At 46.3% G+C, this 23,284-nt stretch overlaps 1 protein-coding gene across 1 annotated transcript; it reads right to left on the minus strand.

Moving 5' to 3' along the window:
- Positions 1-1,830: 1,830 nt before the first annotated feature.
- On the minus strand, positions 1,831-16,555 carry Eef1akmt1 (EEF1A lysine methyltransferase 1). The gene is made up of 5 exons (XM_048442031.3): positions 16,419-16,555; positions 12,905-13,065; positions 8,593-8,675; positions 2,804-3,084; positions 1,831-2,127 (listed from the first exon to the last, which is right to left on the minus strand). The coding sequence occupies exons 2-5, from the start codon at positions 13,046-13,048 to the stop codon at positions 1,991-1,993; spliced, it is 645 nt and encodes a 214-aa protein (XP_048297988.1). The 5' UTR covers positions 13,049-13,065; positions 16,419-16,555; the 3' UTR covers positions 1,831-1,990.
- Between the last annotated feature and the right edge of the window lie 6,729 nt (positions 16,556-23,284).

Genomic DNA, 23,284 nt, shown 5'->3' on the forward strand with positions numbered 1-23,284 from the left:
ATTGATTACTTATTAAGAAAATACCCTACAAATTTGCCTACAGCCTGATCTTATGGAGGCATTTTCTCAATCGAGGCTCCTTCTTCTGATGACTATACCTTGTCTCAAATTGGCATAAAACTAGCCATTACAGATGTCCAGCCACCGGGATCATTTCTCCTCCCCTGCAGGTGCTGTCTAAGTCAAGGGCTAGCTACTAGAGCAACTTGCACCTGGAGAATTCCTGCATGGTGGTAGGGGATAGAACGAGTGACGTGGTTGGCCAACTGACAGTCTTTGGGTCAAAGAAAGTCATCGTTTCCCGGAGAGACAGGTGGATTTTTTTTTTTTTAATTATGACATGATTGCAGGTCTCAAAAGTTACCAAGCCACCAGAGGAACCTTATGCACTTACTCTTGTTTCCTGTGAGGGGTGTGGCACAGAAACTGTCCACGTGACTGCTCCATGGGGGAGGGGAGGTTTTATTATGAGAAAGAGAGAGAAAATATGCAGAGGCCCCTGGGCGAGTTCAGAGCACAGGAAGGAAAGCAGACTGGACCTGGAGGGAAGGCACAGGGAGCAGGAGAGCAGGAGAGGATCGCGGAGCTGACAAGAGACAGAGCATAGCAAGACAGTGCAAGATACAGAGAAGACAGCAAGAAAGCAGACAACATGGCCGGGGGTAGGGAGTGGGAGAGAGCAGTGCAGACAGTGAGACGGAGCCCAGTGAGTGAGCACCATGTGAGAAGGAGATAGAGAGGGAGCTGGGGTGGACGGATCATCTGGATGATGAGGACAAGTAGCCGGGGCAAAGACTCCTTTTGGGGATGGAAAGTTCCTGAGGAACGCTGGCGTTTATCTAACCACCAGAAATCCTTCTATGGTCCAGGTGAACTCGTTTCTAGATAGGAAGGACCTGCAACCCAGTACCCTGACTGGAGCATGCTGGTAACAGTAGTGTGATGCACAGCCAGGGAAGTGGCAGTGACTGTCCTTGGACACCACTGGGAGTCAGCCAGATTCACGTGCACCATGCAGATCTGACACTGCGGCCACAGAAAAGGACAGCACATCCCAGTACCCAGGGATGCCCCTTTGTGGCCACACTCAGTCTTCTGATCCCATGTTCCATCTGATCCCTGTCATCGCTATGCTGATCTCCATTCTCAAACATCATGGCTAGAAACAGGCAATGTGGGCGTTGGAGCTGGCTGTTCTACTCAGCACGATGCCCCTCACGACCTCACCAAATGCTACTTCTCCATGGTTTGGAGAGAGTGACTCAGGCTGGCCTCAAACTAATGTCCCTCCTGTCTCAACCTCCCCAGTGCTGGGATTGCAGGCAGGTACCACCTTTGATCTGACATTTGTCCCTTGATTGCTGTGTGACTTCTGGGTTATAAATGGATGTAAATAGCCTTTAAGGATCCAGCATCCCTCCTCCCCCCAGCTCTGTTGTTTGGTTATGGAGTCTGGCTTGGACCGCCATCCCCTTTCACAGTCTGGAGTGAGGTGCTGAGCTGAGCTGTATGCTGGGATGGACAAGTGTTATGTTTCATCAGGGCTCTCAGAGCTGAAGGGGAGGTTGAACCCAGGAGGAGCTGGAACACTGGTTGCTTGGATCAACTTGCTCCATGGAGGAAGGTTAGGTCTCCTAGTAGCTACCAGAGCGCTCCCAGTCCACTGGGCAGGCAAAAGCCTCCCATTTTATGGAAACTTCTAGCAGAGGTCAAGGTCCTGTGCCATTCAGGAGTTCTGTTCTATTTTCACAGATGTTGAACAATCAGCCTATAACATCTCCCCCTACTCTAAGTGCACAGACCTGGGTTTGTATAAGAATCTCAACCTCATTATAAAAATAGCAATGAGAAGTTTTATTTTGAAAATTAAGCTAGGAGAATCCAGTCCAGAGCAGCATGAGGGGAAGGTCACGTTTCAACAGAAAGAGGATAAATTGGGAAGTGGACGTGTTCCTTGGAGTCCTTTATTGTCACACGTTGCCGTGTGAATTTAGGTTTCATAGTCCAGACCAGAATCATAGTTTGCGTAACAGCGGAACTCATTGGCCAAATTTCGGGAATGTTCTGGTATAAACTTGCACATTTTAACATCTAGGAGCTGAGCTGCCTGCTCTTCCATGATGGCTCCTGCAAAGAACAAACCAAATGAGCTAAGAGTCGAATGCACCCTACAGCTGGGTTCTGGATGGAGACAACCGCATTGCACATGCAGGCTGGGGACAACCCCACCGTACACAGGATATAATATTTTATTTATTTTATGTGCATTGGTGTTTCGCTTGTATGTCTTTGTGAGGGTGTCAGAAGCCCTGGAACTGGAGTTACAGACAGGTGTGAGCTGCCATGTGGGTGCTGGGGATTGAACCCGGGTCCTCTGACAGAGCAGCCAGTGGCTCTTAACAGCCATCTCTCCAGTCCCAGGATAAAGTCTTTATATTCCTTTTTACTTCTTCTAACATGTTTGCAAAGTGCCTACTTTTTCCACTTCTCTTTATTGTGTGTATGTATGTGTTGTGTGGTGCAGAGATGTCTTATGTGTGTAGTGCATGTCTGTGTCCATGGTGGTGGCTACTAAAAAGAATAGCTAACATGTGTCCCATGTACATGAGTCAGATCATGTTAAACACATCATGTGTGCTACATCACTCAATTCACAACAGCACTCTGGGATAAGAGAGGCTACAAAACTTGGTTACGGTCATGCAGTTAAGTGGCAGATTGGGGATTCAGTCCTGAGATCTCTGCCAACCTTTAAAGCCAGCACCCAGACGGGGCTCTTATAGGATGTGACAGCAGCACCCACCTGTGCACAGCAGAACCTTGCCCCGAGTCAGGAACCGGATTGTTTCAGATGTCTTTCTGAGACATTCCTCAGACAGGTAAGGAGGATCCGCAACCACGATGTCAAAACTGTGCTCGGCAATTCTTCCGGGTAAGTCCAGTGGATTGTTGTAATCATAGAAGACAAATTCTTCCCCATATATGGCAAATCTTTTGTCATACTCAAAGATGTAGACAGAGATGCCCTCCCCGTGCAGCTCCCGGAGCTTCTGATACACACTGGGTGCACTCACACATGCGATTCTGGAAGCAAGTGCATAAGCCGAGATCAGGAAGGGTGCAAAGAACTACTTTTTCGAAGTCTCTGTGCTCAGATTTCATTTTGTTTTTTTCTGGTTCTAGAAAAGAAAGTATTTTAATTTGGTTCCACTTAAAACTTAGACGTCGTACGTAAGGCTCCAGTATGTCTCTGACATTTCACCACTTTAAGTCATGTAGTTCCAGTGTGTGAGGCTTCGCTAGCACAGCACTGATTGCTCTGCAGACCGTTTCCGTCAGTTCTCACAATTACTAGTGCATCGAGTGCAATTATTATTTTTCCTATTAGATGAAATTACACCAAGGATCTCAAGTTTTCTTTCAAATCTAAGTACTTGTAAACAGCATTTATACACTTTTCTTGGTGAGATCAACAAATACAGTGGGGCTGCAGAGGTGGCTCAGTGGTTAAGAGCACTGGCTGCTCTTCTAGAGGTCCTGAGTTCAAATCCCAGCAACCACATGGTGGCTCACAGCCATCTGTAATGTGATCTGGTGCCCTCTTCTGGTGTGCAAGCATACATGCAGGCAGAACACCGTATACATAATAAATAAAATGTATTTAAAAAAAATACATCGGGCACAAAAGGGAAAGACTAGAAACCCATGCTGTGTGCAAGAGCCTCTAACAGCAGAGTGCAGCCTACCACTGGCAGCGCTCACTTGTGCCCCAGTCCCTTAGGTGTAACGGAGGCGCTCCGAGAACCGAGTGGAGGATTCACAGCACAGCAGCTCCAGAGCGTAGCAACTCTAAAGACGTCTTTCTTGCTAACACAGAAAGCAGGATCTTCTTGAACAAAGGAAGCTAAGAAGTCAACAGTGTAAGGAATGTTAACAACACTTAAAACTTTCCAGGCTTCACTTCTGAGGAACCTGGTGTTTAACATGTCTAACTCCAGCCGGACATGGTGGATGTGAGTCTCCTTATTCCTGATGAACTGAAAAGAGAAAAGAAAACCTGATGCTATGTGTGTGTGGAGGGGGAGGGGGTCGGGACAGAGACACCCGAGAGGCTGGGGTGGGTGTGTGTGGAGGGGGAGGGGGTCGGGACAGAGACACCCGAGAGGCTGGGGTGGGTGGGTGGGGGGGTCGGGGCAGAGACACCCGAGAGGCTGGGGTGGGTGGGTGGGGGGGTCGGGGCAGAGACACCCGAGAGGCTGAGGTGGGTGTGTGTGTGGGGGGTCAGGGCAGAGACACCCGAGAGGCTGGGGTGGGTGTGGGGGGGTCAGGGCAGAGACACCCGAGAGGCTGGGGTGGGTGGGGGGGGGGTCAGGGCAGAGACACCCGAGAGGCTGAGGTGGGTGTGTGTGTGGGGGTCAGGGCAGAGACACCCGAGAGGCTGGGGTGGGCGTGGAGGGGGGTCGGGGCAGAGACACCCGAGAGGCTGAGGTGTGTGTGTGGGGGGGGGGTCAGGGCAGAGACACCCGAGAGGCTGGGGTGGGCGTGGGGGGGGGGGTCGGGGCAGAGACACCCGAGAGGCTGGGGTGGGCGTGGGGGGGGTCGGGGCAGAGACACCCGAGAGGCTGAGGTGGGTGTGTGGGGGGGGTCGGGGCAGAGACACCCGAGAGGCTGGGGTGGGTGTGGGGGGGGTCGGGGCAGAGACACCCGAGAGGCTGAGGTGGGTGTGTGGGGGGGTCAGGGCAGAGACACCGGAGAGGCTGAGGTGGGTGTGTGTGGGGGGTCAGGGCAGAGACACCCGAGAGGCTGGGGTGGGTGTGTGTGGGGGTCAGGGCAGAGACACCCGAGAGGCTGGGGTGGGTGTGTGTGGGGGGTCGGGGCAGAGACACCCGAGAGGCTGAGGTGGGTGTGTGGGGGGGTCAGGGCAGAGACACCCGAGAGGCTGAGGTGGGTGTGTGTGGGGGGTCAGGGCAGAGACACCCGAGAGGCTGGGGTGGGTGTGTGTGGGGGGGTCGGGGCAGAGACACCTGAGAGGCTGGGGTGGGTGTGTGGGGGGGGGGCCAGGGCAGAGACACCAGAGAGGCTGGGGTGGCGAATATAATGAAAACGCGTCACACCGAATTCCCCAAGAACTAGAAAAAAACTAACAAAAAAACCTCAAAACTAAAATAAAAGAAAATGTAGAATATAAAAGTAACTGCTCCCCAGCTGGGAAATTGTGGCACACACCTTTAATCCCAGCAGTTGGGAGGCAGAGGCAGGTGGATCTCTCTGAGTTCAGGGCCAGCCTGGTCTACAGAGCGAGTTCCAAAACAAAACAAAAAAAGTAGCTGCTCCCAGCCATGTAAACACCAGAGTGCAGGAGAGGAGAGAGGGAAGGGCAATGGGGAGGGCACAGGTGCTGTGCTCGACTGCACACGGCCTTTACCGCAGCATGGCTCCTACAAACACCGAACTCACCTTCCAGAGGAAAATAAAGACTAAAAAAAAAAGAAAAGTTGCTTCCAATTAATATTTAATGGTAAAAATTACTGATTAGTGGGAAAATCCAACATAACAAACAAAATATTATCATCAAATGTTATAGCTTCAACTTCAAATTTTTGTTTGTTTGCTTTTTGTTTTTTCAAGACAGGATTTCTCTGTGTAGCCCTGGCTGTCCTGGCACTTGCTCTATAGACCAGGCTGGCCTCTCAGAGATCTGTCCAAGTGTGGGATTAAAGGCGTCTAGCTGAGATTCATATGTTTAGAACCTTGGTCTCCGGTGTGAGAGAAGCTGGGTCACTGGGAACATGCTTGGCTTCCTAGCTACCTCTGCCGTCTGTGCTGCTTCCCACAGGCCGGCTCACCATGACCAAACCTCCAAATGAGCCATTATCTCACATATTTATCAGCAGCTGAAAGCCAACAAGCTAAGAAAAAACAAATAAACAGCAACACAAAATCACAAGACAGAAAAACAAGACTTGCAGCTGAGGAAGACACACGGGACACACTCATTCACACGATTCACATGTATCTCCCCATCAGACACACTCATTCACATGTACCCCCCCCCCACTGGACACACTCATTCACATGTACCCTCCATCAGACACACTCATTCACATGTACCCCCCCCCACTGGACACACTCATTCACATGTACCCTCCATCAGACACACTCATTCACATGTATCTCCCCATCAGACACACTCATTCACATGTACCCCCCTCCACTGGACACACTCATTCACATGTACCCTCCATCAGACACACTCATTCACATGTATCTCCCCATCAGACACACTCATTCACATGTACCCCCCCCACTGGACACACTCATTCACATGTACCCTCCATCAGACACACTCATTCACATGTATCTCCCCATCGGACACACTTATTCACATGTACCCCCCCACTGGACACACTCATTCACATGTACCCCCCCCACTGGACACACTCATTCACATGTACCCTCCATCAGACACACTCATTCACATGTATCTCCCCATCGGACACACTTATTCACATGTACCCCCCCACTGGACACACTCATTCACATGTACCCCCCCCCACTGGACACACTCATTCACATGTATCTCCCATCAAAGTCCACTGAGCAAACAAGGAAGATTTTGTTTTGCCTTGTTGTTTAGGAATACCCCTCTGAGAAAGGGAACAGGCAGGGAGTGAAGTACACTAGGGAGCTGAAGAGTAAACAAGTGGGTGGCTGGCTCAGCTGGCCCAAGCAGCTAAACCTGGCATTGGCAGCCAGGAGAGCTGAGCAGTCCCTGGCTTACATCACAGCATCCCCAGGGGCTCAGGGTAAGGCAGACCAGGAAACTCAAGACAGGAGAGTGAAGGTGGGGCTAAAAAGAGAAGTTATGGAAAGATCTATTTAAGAGACAGTCTGTTCCCAGGATTCTCTTTCATATCTCCCTGTGCTGAGGTAACTGGAGAAAACTGGAGTTATGTTCTGTGGCCTGGGGGATGTTTGGGAGGGCAGTGGCTGACACAGAAGACAGAAGGGACCCCGTGGGAATCAGAAGAGGGCTGGGGATGTAGCTAGTGGAAGAGCAAGACCCTGGATTCCAATTCCAGCACCATGGGTAGCAGGCAGAAGATGAGAAGTTAGAAGGGTCACAGTAAACCAAACTGGATGCTGAACCTCCCTGCAGGCACCGAAGGCTGTGTTATCTCCAGGCAGGAGGGAGATTGAGCATCTTCAGCCAACACATGGGAAAAGTCCCAGGTGCTTCCTGGGAAACAGCTCATCCTGATCCTCATTACAGAGACCATAGCAAAAAGAGGAATGGGGTGCAATTCACCAGTGAACCCTGAAAGTACTCCCCAGCACACACCAAAAAGAATAAATAGATGAAGGAATAAGGCAGGAGCAAGGAGAACATCTAATGTCTGATAGATTCCTAATATCAAATCCAAGGGAAAAATCACCTCGGCATCAGTGCAGTGTGCAGGAAGGAGACACTACTCATGTGTCGACGGCTGAGTACTCAGCTGGGGTGTCGTTTTGAGGAGTGCATACTTTAGTAGGCTGGTGTAGCCAGGGAAAACAGGACACTGGGATGGGCCTTTAAAGGTTTAAAGGGCACAACTTGTCCACAGACCCATCCTCTCTGCCTGCTTCCTGGATGCCAAGAGTTACCGTACCACTTTGCTGTACCAGAGCTCAGTGCACTGAGCACAAAGCCAGCGCACCATGAACTAATATGTCTGAAACCATAATCCAAAATAAATCCTAAGTCACTTCTCTCGAGCATTCATCAGAGAACTAAATACAAGATACAAGTTGAGGATTCGTCCAGAAAATCTGGGTGGAGACAACCGGTTCAAAAGAAAAGGGGTGGAAGGACCAGGTCCCATCCACAAATAATCACTACACAGCAGTAGTGATGGGGAAAGCAAAGATGACCTCCCAAATCAAAATGAGCTTCGAGAAGGAGAAGCCTCCCAGGGTCCAGTGTGAGAGAGGAAGCTGCACAGCAGGACGGTAAGGACCAGGCTCTGAGAGAGGGTAGGGCTGGAGAAAGCAGATTTTCTACAAATGGCCAATAGCTTGCTATAAAATGCCTGCCCAGCATGTACAACGCTCTGCACTGATCTCTAGTGCTGCAAAAGAGACAAAGTAGAACTGAGAAATGTTACTGGGAAGTTGGGGTGGCAGCTCACCTGTGAAATCTCAGCACTTAGGAAGATGGAGGCAGAAGGATCAGGAGTTCAAGACCAGTCGCAACACATAAATAATTTGAGGCTAGCCTGGGCTATATGAGGCCCTGTCTCAGAGAGAAGGGTTGGGGGAGTGAGAGAGAGGCTATAAATGAATAGATAGGTCCCCCGTGTTCTCGGGACTTAGTACTGGAAGCAGTTCTAGTGAGCCGTGAACTGCAAACCATGTGACAATATTTACAAATTATAATTCAGATTTTTAAGAAATCACCTCATTTAGGAAATTCAAAATATTTATACATTCATCTGTGCCTCCTAAGTGTCACGCTTGTGTTTCCATGAGTCCCTCAAACCAATTTAAACAAACAAACAAAAAAAAAACAAAGAAAGAAAGAAAGAAAAAGAAACAAAATTTGAAGCTCACCTGCCACCTTCTCCAGCAGCAGCGATGGCTTCCTGTGCCAGCCGCAGAGCAGTGTCCTGACTGTACCAAAACTGGCTCAGCTGCTGTAACAGGGACAGGACAACCGTCTCAGGATCCACGCCCACTTCTTTCCACTTCTACCTCCTAAGCCAGTATTCACTATTTAACTTGTCACCGATCACTTTTCTCCTAAGTTATTTAAAATCAGAACTGTCCCCCAGTGTATCAACAGAACCTACACACTGAGTACCCAGGGCGGCTAATGTCACAGTGCTAAGGCCAACAACCAGCCAAGGTTCTCTGGATGGCAGAACTTTCCCCACCTGAACCAGATTAGACTTCAGAGTCAGCCGCCATCAAAGAGAACCCAGGCCAGAGACAGAGCGCAGAGGACCCTGTGGCAGTCGGTTTCCACGGCTTCCATGTCTCCCAGGTTACCTGCTTCGTCCCTTACAGCTGGGTTTGCCTTTAGTTTGGATGTTTTGTTTCATACTGATGGATGACTTCCTTACATGTCTGGTGGTTCCTACTTATATATTCATATTCATAAGTGAGGGATGATGTCAATGTGAAGAAAGCAGTTTGGTTTGCCTCCGTGGTCAGCCCATTTCTCCACCTCTCTCTCCTGGGAAGTCCTTGCTGTCCTGCATACAGAGTCTCTGCTCGAAAACTCCATTTTAAAGAGGGGGCTTCATCTTAAGCCATATAATGAGTGGGGGCAGATCTCAGCTCCAGATGGGATACAATAGCGGAATTTTAACAGATACCCTGAAAATAGCCAATTAAGGAGCTAGGGAGCAGGGCCATAAAGTTTAATGAGATCCAGATGTTCCTAGGAGGCATCCTGTCCTTGAAGATACCTTGTCAGTAATTTATGGGTCTTTGTTAGGTTTCCACACCCCAAAACTGACCAATGGGTTCAGAAACCACCTTACCTTTTGCCCTCCTTACCCAATCCCAAGAAAACAGGACGGGAATGCCCCTGGTTTTTCCCTTTTAAGCCTCCCTTCCTGGGCTCAACGCTTCTCTCACCCGCTGTGTTCGCATGTTGAGGTGTAGTCCAAACTCAGTTTGAATATTAAAAACCCTCTTGTGCTTTACATGGGAATCTGGTTCCGAGGAGCTTCTTTTTTGAGGAAAATTAACTTGGGCGTAACAGCCCCATCCCTCAGAAGCTGTCATCTGCAGAGTGCTCTCCTTACTAAGCACACATTTTGCTGTTTCACACACACACACACACACACACACACACACACACACACACACACCACACCTTCTCCTTCATCGTCTCTGTGCAGTTGTAATCCACATTTTGGATAAGAGGAGCCAACACCGTTGAGCCACATAATATACTAAGAGTACATTATTTTCCAGTGTGGCCATTTATTTTTCCTAGTTAACACATGCATGATCGCCCCATCCATCTGTTATACATTTAGAGACAGGGTCTCACACATCCCACACTGGCTTTGAACTCCCTAAGTAGCCAAGAATGAGCTGGAAACTCTTGATCCTCCTGTCCCCCACCTCAAGGGCTAGGACTGTAATTGTGAGCTACGGTGCCCATTTTGAGAGAGACTAGGGACGAACCCAGCTTCCTGAATGCTAAGTAAGCTATGTCCCAAGGCCTCTGTATTTATCCTCCATTCTCCAAAACCCTCTATTGGCCTTTGATCACAACCGTCTTTCTGCTGGGTACCCCATCATTCTACTGCCCTTCCTCAGAGATCCTCCTGGAAGACCAATGTTGCTCTGGTTTTCAGAAGGGCCACCTCCCTGACCTGGTGTTACTGTAAGAAGCCTCTCCTGCTGTGTCGCTCAGAACACCAGCCACCTCCCTGTCGCTCACCCTTCCTCCCTTGGTTTACTCCCTAGAGCAGACCTTCCTGTTGGGAGGGAGTGCTGCAAGCCTGAAATGTAGTACTCTGTCCTCACCCTTGACTGACAGCTTAGCAGAACACCATTTTTATCTAAATACTAACAGAATTTTAGATATTTAGCTTTTTTTTCCTCCCCCCCAAAAAAAACAGTCTCACTATGCAGCCCTGGGTGGGTGGGTGGCTCTGGAACTCACACACACACACACACACACACACACACACACACACACACACACACAAACCAGTGCTGGGAATGTGTGGGGTGGTAGTGATGAGGCTGACTTGCTACGTAGCTGAGGATAACCCCAGCTCCTGAACCTTTGGCCTCTACCCTCCTGTGTGTTGGGTATCAGATGTGTACCACCTAGAGTTCTAGTTCCTTTCTTTTCTTTGCATTTCCTTTTTCTTTTCTTCTTCTTCTTCTTTTTTTTTAAATATATATTTTGAGACAAGTTTTCTCTGGCTATCCTGAAACTCACAGAGATCTGCCTATCTCTGCCTCCCAAATGCTGGGATTAAAGGTGTGCACCACCACCTTCTGGCTTTAAGTTCTGGTTTCTAATCAAGTTACTGACAGGGCAATAAAGTTCTGACCCTGAGGTCTTCCAGGGGAAGGGTTAGGATAGTCTTTTGTGTGGATCCCCAGCACTGGGATCACAAGCATGCATCACTCTCGCGGCTGATTGCCTGGGTGCTCAAGTTGAACACAGGTCCTCAGGCCTGCGTGGTAAGTACTTCACTAGAATCATTTTCCCAACCTCCTCCTGGATCTTCTTTACTACCCACATGCAGAACTTTCTTGCTCTTCTTGTGTCTCTGTGTGCATGTGTGTGTGTATTGCTAGGTATGGAACACAGAAATACATAAGTGGAATACATGCTACCAATCTCATCTACCAATGAGCTATATTCCCAGTCCTTGGTTACTTAGGTTTTTTATTTTAGAGATGGAGGTCTCACAATATAACCCAGGCCAGTCTTGATCTAATGATCCTCCTGCCTTAGGCTCCTGAGTACTGAGAATAAAAAAAATCTCTGTCCTTAAATGAAAGTCCCCAAATTAAATAAGTAGTAACAATATTAAGTAGTAATACCAATAAGCAATATATTGTTTTTGTTCATGCTTTTATATATTTTGTACAACAGCGATTACTTTTAGAGTCAGAAAAAAGTACACAAATATAATATTATGAACATTAAGGAGAAAAGGACAGACCACCTAAAGACTAACAATTCAAATTCATGCTCCTCATCCACAGAAGAGCAAGCTGAAAGGGGAAACACAGAGAAGTCGGTGTAGTAGCCCAGCTGGAAGCCCAGCACTTGGGAGACAGAGGCAGAAGAGCAGGAGTTCGAAGCCAGCCTTGAAAAAAACAAATAAAAATACACCAAGAGCCAGGTGATGTTGGAACACCTTTAATCCTAGCACTTAGGAGGCAGAGGCAGGTAGACCTGTGAGTTCGAGGCCAGCCTGGTCTACAGAGCAAGTTCTAAGACAGTCAGGGCTACATAATAGAAAGCTCGTTTTGAAAAATAATAAATAAATAACTAAATAAAACAAAAACAACAAAGCCCACAAGGAAGGAAAATGATAAGAGGCGTCTGCTTAGGTAGAGCACCTGAGGACAGGAAGGAACATTACTATACCATAGTTTTAAGGGGGGTGGGGAATGGTTAGAAAACTTTACATACCTTAAAGATCTTAAAAATGCAAAAAACTGGAAACCAAAGCAAAACCTTTCTCCACTAACCAAGTGACAGGGAAAGACAGCTGTTACTCTGAAGTCAACAAAGACCAATGAGGCCTTCCAAATACTTACGCTAGAGGCTTCATTCAGCAGCTTTAGTGTCTAATTCCCACTTCCTTTCTACATTATTTTTTTGAGACAAGGGCTTGTTATGTATCCCAGGCTGTCCGTAAACTCACTACGTAGCCTAGGTGATCTTCCTGCCTCTGCCTCCTGGGTGCTAGGATACGAGATGCACCAGTGTCCTTTTTATATGGCTACAAAACACAGAATGTCTAAAGCTAGAAAATAGCCTTAAATAGTCTCCCATCAGTTTTCAATATCAGTTAGGTTCAGCTACCCCTTTTATTGAAATGATGTAGTTTTCTTTCCATCAGAACTGTTGGGTTCTATGAAAACCAATAGGCTGTGCCTCTACCCAAGGACAAAGCACAGGTTCTGTACTAACGGGACATCACTATCTCACTACCTGCAAAACCCCTCCTCTGATCACCAGTGCTGCCAATCAGAGCCAGGCAAACCTGCTTATATTGTCCTAGGATGTACGCTGTCCGTTTCCTAACCTTGCTCCCTACGGAGTTCTCAGTTTCTGAATGGCAGGTGGTGGAGGGAAAAGCAGGCAGAACAATGACTAGGCAACGGGAAGTCCACACCACTATTTCCTGACACGGACGCGTTCACTTACCCAGTTCTCCTCTATTACCCCAACATTATATTTATCACCCTCTCCTGGGTTTGTGGACTGCTTCCGCTCAGCATAAAATTCCTGGAGAGCTGCTAAGGCATGGGAAGAAAGCTGGGGTGTATCGTCATCTTCCGAATCGCTCATTTCCAACTGGCTGCGACCTGCAGAGCAAGAACATATGTTGGACGGACTTCTTTCCTTGCCCACCAAGTAACAATGAGAACAATTAAACGCAAAACAACAACTCAAACAGAAGTGAATTTCTTCCCCATCCAGACAGGGTTTCTTTAAGTAGCCCTGGCTGTCCTGGAGCTAGCTCTGTAGACCAGGCTGGCCTCGAACTCAGAGATCCTCTAGCCTCTGCCTCCCAAATCTGGATTAAAGGTAAAGGTGTATGCCACCACCGCCTGATGAGAAGAGAATTTTACACAGAACGCATACATATTTAAAACTTGCTAGGGCTGGTGAGATGGCTCAGTGGTTAAGAGCACTGACTGCTCCTCCGGAGGGCCCAGGTTCAATTCCCAGCAACCACATGGCAGCTTGCAGCTGTCTGTAACTTCAGTTCCAGAGAATCTGACATCATTATACCAATGCACATGAAATAAAGTTAAATAAAACTTTCTAGGGCTAGGGGGCTGGCTTAGCAGTTGAAATCACTGTCTATGCAACCCTGATAACCCGAAGTCAATATTTGGAATCCCTGTAAAAACAGCCAGAAGAGGGGCTGGAGAGATGGCTCAGCAGTCAAGCATTGCCTGCTCTTTCAGAGAACCTGATTCTATCCTCAGCACCCACATGGCAGCTCACAAGTCAATAACTCCAATAACTCTATGGCCTCCACGTGTGCGATGTGCCACACCTGTGCGCCTGCCCACGTGAGCTCTATGACCTCCACACGTGTGATGTGCCACACCTATGCACCTGCCCACGCAAGCTCTATGACCTCCACACGTGTGATGCGCCACACCTATGTGCCTGCCCACACGAGCTCTATGACCTCCACACGTGTGATGCGTCACACCTATGTACCTGCCTACACAAGTTCTCCCTCATACTCTTTTGTGCCCTTCTTTATTAAGACTCTTCTACTTATGTCTGCCTTGTTACACTTTCTACATGTTTCTAGTACTTTGGGTTTATTTCTTGTATCCGCGGGGTTTCTAGTTTTTCAGCAAATTTGATAAAAACCTTGGCCGTGTGTGTTATGGGGATCAAACTTGGGGCAACAGGCTTGTGCACAAGAAACTTCACCCACTGAACCACCTCACCAATGCTCATCTTTGACACTGCACTTTTCATCTCGATAAACAGAAGGTCAACTTCATATCTATACTTAGTAGTCCAATCCTTTTCCTTGTGCCCACGACCTTGAAAAACTTATGTAAACATAGCCTAGATGTTCTTTAACTCCTTAAACTGAAGGTTATGTCCTCCTACATGAGGATCCAGAACTAAACGTGTATGGGGGTGCTGCCATCAGTAGGAGGTTACTAACCAGACACAAGCAGAAGCTAACTGATAACGGATTTGGGGTTTGAGCAGCACTCACTTCACAGCTGAGGCACGGCAGCAAGCGCACATCGCCTCCACCACCATGATAGGAAAGAGCAGGTCACACAGCAATAGAGACTCTCCTTAAACTCACGAGCCTAAGAGACTTTTTGTCAGCCTTCATACACGGGCCTATAAATTAATCAAATCAAACATTCACAGCTAGTGAGCATAAATTTCATTCGTTCCTTGATGTGTCAGGGCATTTATCTGTCTAAGGCAGTGGTAGAAGGCAGAAGTTTCTGTCATTACTAACTTTTTTTTTTTAACCCCCCTTTTCTTTTTCTTTCTTTTGGTTTTTGAAGACAGGGTTTCTCTAACAGTCCTGGCTGTCCTGGAAATCCTCCTGTCTCTGCCTTCCAAGTGCTGGGATTAAAGGCCTGTGCCGACACCACCAGCTGGGACTCTGGTATAAAAACTTTGTTTCCACACATCAAATCTACCTATCAAAAAAACTATCAATGCTGTATGCTTCCACAGAGCATATAGGACCTTCCGCAAGAAATAGGTCAAGACAGTGTAACCCAGAAGAAAGAGAGTTACCCGAGGATTCAACACAGCATCATTGGTAAACCGCAGGGGAAAGTGTCCTAGTCTGAATGGAAGAAAATAGCCTGTCTGGGTGTTCAATCATGCACCCAGGATAACTGAGACTTTTTTTTTCAACTCGGTTGTTTGTTTCTGAGTATGAACTCTGTAGATAACAAAGTCATTTTGCAATGTCAAAAGGTTGGATGTGCCTAGTAGATATTGCTGTAATAATTTTCATTTTAAACAAAACAAAAAACAACACAAAACAAACAAACAAAAAACCTATGTGGGCCTAGAGAGATGGCTTGAGTTTAAGAGCACTGGCTGTTCTACCAGAGGGCAGAGGTTCGAGTTCCAGCATCCCCATGGCAGCTCACAGCCTCCTGATGATCAGATGCTTGCTTCTGACTTCAGCACATACATGATTTACATATACTCATGGAGCTCACACACATATACACAAAAACAATTTTTAAGAAGTAATTTAAAATAAAAATTAAAAATTTCTACGTGTGGGGGATTTGTGCATGTGAATGCAGGTGCTTGTGGAGGCCACTGGATCCTCTGGAGCTAGAATCACAGATGCTTTTTACCTTATAATTCTAATTTTTGTTTTTGTGGGTTTTTTCTTTTTCTTTCTTTTTTTTTTTTTTTTTTTTTTGGAGACAGGGTCTCTTTATATAGGCCTGGCTATCCTAGAACTCGCTTTATAGACAAGGCTGGTCCTCAACTGGGATCTGCATGCATCTAGGATTAAAAGCCCGTGCCATCACCACCTGGCTATGAAAATCTTGTGCTTTCACCTTCAGACAAGGTTCCTTGCCTGAGACAAGTCCTTCTAAATATATTTAACCTGTTAAGTATTTATTTTTTTAAAGAAAGATTATTGGGTGTGTCGACAGCAGAAGAAGCAAGATGGATCAAAGAGTGCCACAGCAGCCCAGGCTACACTGTAAGTCTATCTCAAACATAAACACCCCCCGCAACCTGAGATACAACTTCCACCGAGGACGCGGGCCCTACACACAGCCTGGTAAGTTAGGGTACCGCACCGGCGGCCAAGGCCTGGGTCCAGCACGTGCCTCCCAACCCCATCCCCCGCAGTTTTCCGGCTTCCGGTCTGAGCACCAGTCCAACCTGACCACCTGCGGAATGTTAGGGTCTGTTTCCGGGAAAAGGTGCCCAAGTCCATGGACCCTGCAGAACCGAGACCACACTAGGAAAGACTCAAAGGGTCAGCGTGGACAGCAGGTCCCGGTTCCATGGGCAGCAAGCCCCGCCCCGTGGGCAGCGAGCCCGCCCCGTGGACCGCAAGTCCCACCGCCGTCACCACTGACCGCACGCCGCCGCCACGGAGCCCACCCGAAACTGCCCAAACCCGCCTAAAGCCTTCAGTCCTCTGGCGCCCGGCTCCCCGTCCGCCACTCACCACGGACTCATGCGCAGTTGCCCCGATGCGCAGACGCTGTGAGAAGGCTGGGGGTTGGGTGGGAAACGGCCGCGTTGGCGCAGGCGCAATCAGGTCGGAAGCGGTCGTGCAGGTCTAGTCCCGCCCAATCAGGATAGTCCGGCTCTTTCGCACTAGGTTTGTTTGTCCGGTCCGCTAACAGTTGAAACACTGACTGAAACAATAAAGTTTTCATATTAATGGAATTCAGAAAGTCTTCCAAACCCACTAGTCTTTCAGAGATTTCCGTGTTGGGTGCACAGATAGTATATGAACACATACTCTACCAACTACATTACTTAGCTTGGTAGCTGGCAGGTAATAGACCTCAGTTAAAATTAAGGCTCCCTCCCTTTCCTTTGACAGCTATCAAATCACATGTAATTTCTTTTTCTTTCCCAAGGGTAGGGCAAGCTACATTATGTTCCTCTTTCCTCCCTTTGTTTACCGATTTCAGCATCCACTTGAGCAGCTTTACATCACTGTCGCGTGTAGGAATCGCTCGGCTGCTGATGCCGTCCAGTAAGCAGCTTGATAAGGGGTAGGGTCACAGTTTCTTTATGCATAGTTTCATCTGTGGAAAACCATACTTCACTTTGATTTCGATTGCTCTGAAAAGATGACTGGTCTATTAAAGCAAGTAATTCACACCAAGTGCAACTTACCAAACTGGTAAGAAATGAAAAACTATTAAAATGAAAATAAACACAGAAACCACCCACTTTTATGACTTTTATTTCCAAAAGTTGCTGGCCACTCGTGTAATACATAAAGGTTAATTTTTTTCCAGGTGAAACTCGTGTGTTGTAACTTAGATGTTTTTTTATAAATTGTACAAAGTAATATCAAAGGCAAACTAATCCTTATTGAAGTAAAGGTGAAATTGTTCAGTCAAATTACACATGAAAGATGCGATTCCAGATCAATTTCAATTCGGGAATTATTCCTCTTACACTCAGCATACCTTGAAAGATCTAAGGTAGAAATAGCTGGTCCTGTCATTAATCCCAGGGCTCAGAGGAAGCAGGCGAATCTCTGTGGGTTTGAAGTCTGGGCTACACAACAAGTTCTTAGAGAACAGGGCTACATGTTAAGAGCCTATCTCAAAAAAAAAAAAAAAAGTTTTCTCTGTGTAGCCCAGAGTGTCCTAGAATTCCTGTAGACCAGGCTGGCCTTGAACTCCCAGAAATCCATCCTCCTGCCTCTGCCTCCCAAGTGCTGGAATTAAATGCATGTGCCACCACTGACCTTATGAGTATTTATTATTATTATTATTGGTGAGTGATCCTCTAACTTTGGCCTTTGAAATAGAAAGGACTCACAATTCCACAATGTTTGGTTCTTTAAAACATATAATGTATTGCCGGGTGTGCTGGTACACACCATTAATCCCAGCACTTGGGAGGCAGAGACAGGCAGATACCTGGGAATTTGAGGCCAGCCTGGTCTATAATTCGAGTTAGATAACTAGAGCTGTTACACAGAGAAACCCTGTCTCAAAAAACCAAAAATAAATAAATAGATAATTTAAGATCGGATAATTAAGATTTTAACTTCAAATAAATTGAAGATAATTAAAATTATTAATCAGGTTAAGTAACATTCCTTTGTTAATAGACTAGGTCATAAAATAGTGTTGGCAGGAAACTCAAGTCTGGGAATCACTTGTTGGATAATAGCAGTAGCAGGTGCAACAGAAATGCTTGCTTTTAACAAAACTAACAATTCAGATGTAGCCAATGATGGCATCTGGAGGTAGGGCATTTAAGAGTTGATGAAACCTAAAGACTCATCCCTCATTGATGACAATATGTCCCTTCTAAATGGACTGGACAGTTTTGCTCTCTCTTGCTTTTCAACTTCAGCTATGCTAACAAAGTAGAAAGCCCTCACCAGACCCATGCCTTCACCTTGGATGTCCTGGTCACCAGGACCACGAGAAATCCTGTTGTTCTTTAAACTAGTCAACTGCAGCATCTTCTTGTATAGGACAAGTGGACTAAGACTGGAAACAAGGTCATTTTGAAACATTAGACACAAGAGTGGTTATAGCTAATGTTTTAACCCACCTGCAGTCTGGTGAACACACATGGTATTTAACAACTGTTAGAGGTTAAGGCTTTGTTAGGATACATTTACCAAGTAAAGCGAATGTAGCCTTAGAAGTAATAAAATGGAACTTAATGAGCATCTCCTACTCTTTTATCTGTCACTGCTTTAAAGTTTCATTTTGGGAGGTGTGATAGTTAAAATGTAATTGGCTGGAGTGGTTATGGCCTTGCTGGAAGAAGTGTGTCACTGTGGGGGTGGGTTTTACCCAGTGTAAGTCGATTTGCTGTTCCCCGCTCGCTCTTTCTGTCACCTGCCTGCACACTGCCGAGCTTCCCATCACAACAGTCTGACCTTCTGAATCTAAGCAATCCACCACGATCAAATGTTTCCTTGTAAGAGGTGCCATCATCATGATGTCTTTTCACGGCAACAGAAACCCTAAGACAGGAGGCTAGAGAAATGGCACAATGGGAATTGCTCTTGTAGAGGACAAATTCAGTTCTCAGCACCCATGCCTCACACAAGCCCGTAACTCCAGCTCCAGGGCATTTCATGTCCTTTTCTGACTTCAAGACACCAGACACAAACATGGTGCACACACACATTCATGCAAATATTCACACATAGACATTAAAAAAAGGTACCCTTAAGAAACCCACCACTATGATAACATAATACCTCATCCCAACTAAGTCCCACTGTTTATTTTTTATTTTGTGTGGATGTTTTGTTCCCATGTATGGCTGTGCACCATAGGCACTCAATGCCCAGGAAGGCCAGAAGATGATGCTGGAACCCCTGGAACTGGAGTTATGGATGATTGCAAGCCACCATATGGATGCTGGGAATCAAACCTGGATCTTCGGCATGAAAAAATGCTCTTAACCATCTCTCCAGCCTGATGGGAGTCATGTGGCCTAGTTTCAGACCAGTATATGAGTGCTTGTTCAACAGATGAGACAAAAGCCCACAGGGAGCCTCACTCAGGAAGGACCGGGGGACTTTGGGACAGTGCAGACTGCTGGGACCATGTGACCTGAGTGCTCTTTTTCTCTCCTGTAACACGGATTCTCTTGGCAGTTTAGTGTCATGTCAATCATGTATGGGACAGATGTGATCATTCCTGGAAACCCCATTTTTTTTCCTTGAATATTTTTCCCCTAAAATTCTTTGGGAGCTGATGCTTCTCAGGTGTCTTGTCTGGAGATGCCAGCTGTCACCGGGAGCTGTTCTGACTCAGAGGCTGACAGGATCGGAGGCAGATCAGCCCCATTTCTGTAAATATGTTTTGAACAAAATTGCTGTTCTTGAAAATGTGTGCCTGTGTCAATCACCTTTTAGTTCTGTAAAAACAGTTTGTTCTTGCAAAATGATAAGTGCTGTTTTGGTTTAAAGATGTTTTGATGTAAAAGTTGGGGGAAAAAACATATTTGACATACTTGTTTTTGCTGGAGGTTAATGTTGGAGGATCAGAAAAGCTTGTTAGTATGGAAAGACATGCTTGTTTTCAATATATAATAAAGATGGCTGGAGCTATTTGGAGCTGGCCACTTGTATGAAACTCACCTGGAGGTTGAACAGTTCATTTCTTCCTGCCAACACCCCTTCCCTGTCCCAGGACCTGAATCCAGGCAGGCCTGCAGCACCAGCCTCAGTATCAGTTTTTTCATTTCACTTTCTGAAAACACCAGCGACTTTACCCAGTTGGTTCTTGTGCTTTATTAAAAATCCACTCAACACAGAGGAGCTCAGTAGGTTAACTTGTATGCTCAGATTTATGCCAAATGCACTGTGTGGAATTTCACCATGACTTTCCTCTTCGGTTTGACCAACTATGCCCTCTGTTTCCACTTAGTTTTTAAATAAAGTTTAATAGAAATGTAATTTTAGAGAAGCCAGAAGGCACAAGATCCCACCAGGAATCTCCCATTTAATATCAAAACAAACAAACCAAACCAGGAGTCAATATGTCATGGTCCTGGTCAAACCCAAACCACTCAATATAAGTTCAGTATATACTAGGAGGACCTGAATTCAATCCCACAGAGAGCCTAGTGTGGCTGTGTGCATCTGTAACCCAGGCACCATTTCGGGGGGATGATAAGAGGATCACTTCGGCTTTCTGGCTGCCAGCCTAAATCCAGATTCAGATCCAGATCCCTGCCTCAAGGGACTAAGACAGAAAGTGATAAAATCGGTCACCTACATCTTCCTCCTGCCTTCATGTATAGTCCAGGTGTGCACACAAGCTCAGGAGTGCACACCTGCACATACTCAGAGGAAATTTGTTCCCTCCTATGTGTGTATGTGTATACATATATATACAAGGTTTAAAACAGGACAAAGAATAAAGGTGTGCAGAAAAAAACTAGTAGTTCACCACACCCTTGAAAAGCCAGAGTTCAATTCCTGAATTCTTTACTATAATTTTGTCTCTATTTAATGACTTAATCAATCATCCTAAAATTATTTCTCAAGTTATGGGATTATGAGAATACTGGATATCCTGAGGATCTGGATAGTCCCATGTGGTGATGCTATCTTGCTTCTGGTTGTATGGATTTGTTTCCTTGTGAAATCACCTGGGGTGAAGCTGGGACAGGATGGCACAGAGGTTAAGAACACACATTGCTCCCACATCATCAGCCCACAGTTACCTGTAACCTGAACTCTAGGGGATTTCCTCTTGTCGTTGACGACACCTGTACTTATTCATACAAATTCTCCATACACAGATCCACTCACTAAAAATAAATTATGTTAACAATGTATAATACATATACCCAGTGTAGTGTCTACCTATTGTCTCACAGCCAACTAACATGCATATTTAAGTTATAGCACCTGTGGTGATTTAACATTTAAGAATGAACCATACAGGCTCATAGATTTGAATGCTCGGCCACCAGGGGGCAAGTGTTATTTGAAAGGATTAGGATGTGCAGCTTTGCTGAATTATGTTACTGTGGTGGGCTCTGAGGTTTCAAACGGTCAAGTCAGGCCCAGTCTCTCTCCCTGCTGCCTGTGGATCTGGAAGTAGAATCCTCAGCTACTTCTCCAGCACCATGTCTCCCTCCCATGCTGCCGATGGACTAAACTGAAGTAAACCTCCGAAACTAAACCAGTCCCAATTAAATGCTTTCTTTTATTAGAAAGGCTATGGTCATGGTGTCTCTTCCAGCAATAGAACACTAAGACAGAAGTCCTTAACAGAAGTGGGGTGTTGAGATGACAGGTCTGACCTTGCTGTTTGTGGGTAAAATGTGGACTTTGGATGAGGAAAGCAGTTGAGCACCTTAAGTGGGCCTTAATGGGCTGAAGTTGAAGCATGGAAGAGAGTGGTGATGACAGCAATGTAGATTATGATAGTCTTGTTCAAGAGGTTTCAAGAACACTAGTAAGTGGCCAAAGATTATTGTTTTGATATTTTTGTGAAGAATGTGGCTGCTTTCTCTCCTTGCCCAAAAAATCTGTCTGAGGCTAAATTGAAGTTGTGAATTATTGGCTATGGCAGAGGAAATTCCAAGACAGCCTAGTATGGACTCTGTTGTGAGGCTATCATTGGTCACTTACGCAGATCTATAATGCAAAGGAGCAAGCTGAGCAAGGAAAAATGAAAAATGCAGTTTTAGGAGAAAAGGAGCACCAGGAAATGCATGGAGCTAAGTCCAGTGCTCAAGCAGATTAAAAAGGAAAAGGAAAGCTTGATGCTGACTGGAGTAAAGGGAGTGGTGACTTGGTCCTACCCAACTCAGCTTCCAAAGCGTGGAAGGAATTAAAGAAAAGCTTAAAAGGTGAAGGAAATCATCAACAGAGAGCTGATGCAAAAAAGGGGGCCAAGCTCCTGTCCCAGCAGAGCAGGAACAATACTTGGCACAATACTTGTGGTTCTACCTTTAGAGTCAAAACTCCAGAAAGGGATTTTGTAATCTCCCTTCATGGCCAAGGAAAGCTGCTGAGGTCTTCCCTGATTGGAGGCTCAGAGACCACTGTGTGAAGCTGTGAAGGTGAAGCTAGGGTTTGTTCCGACAGAGCTGTGTATGTCAAGGAAAGCTGCTAGGAGGGAAGAGAAGCAACCCGAGAGAGGTGCTGGAAGGAGCTGGAGGTCAGACACAGATGCAGAATCTGGACTTTGCTCTACTAGCCTTCTGTCTTGCTTTGGTCCAGTGTTTGCTCACTGTGCTCCCTTCCCTCCCTTTCAGAAGGGTAATGTATCTCCTGTCCCATTGGATTTTCTAAGTATGTGATCTGCTTTTTGATTTTTACAGGATATTATGGTTAAGAGAGTTCCAAGAGTCTCAGAAGAGACTTTGAACTTCAGACTTTTAAACACTCTTGGGATTGTTATAGACTATAGAAACTTCTGATTTGACTGCATTTTTCCCTTTATGATATTGCTACCAGCCTCTAGGGGCCTGGGAGTACAGTGTGGTGGTTTGATTAAGAGCCACTGGGAAGCAGTGCTATTTTAAACGATTAGGAGGTGTGGCTTTGTTGAAAGAAGGGTGTTGGGGGTGGGAAGATTGGGCTTCAAGGTTTCAAAAGTCCAAGCCAGGCCCAGTGGTGTTTTCTTCCTGCTACTTGTGGATCTGGATTTCAGTTACTTCTCCAGCACCATGTCTGTCTGTGTGCTGCCATGCTTCATACCATAATAATGGACTAACCCTCTGAAACTGTAAGCAAGCCCCCAATTAGATGATTTCTTTTATAAGAAAGACTGTGGTCATAGTATCTCTTCAAAGCAACAGAACACTAATACAGCACCCATGAACAAATCACACGTGGTCAAACCAAAA

This window comes from Myodes glareolus, chromosome 12 (assembly GCF_982192425.1).
Source record: "Myodes glareolus chromosome 12, mMyoGla1.1, whole genome shotgun sequence".
Classification (NCBI taxonomy): domain Eukaryota; kingdom Metazoa; phylum Chordata; class Mammalia; order Rodentia; family Cricetidae; genus Myodes; species Myodes glareolus.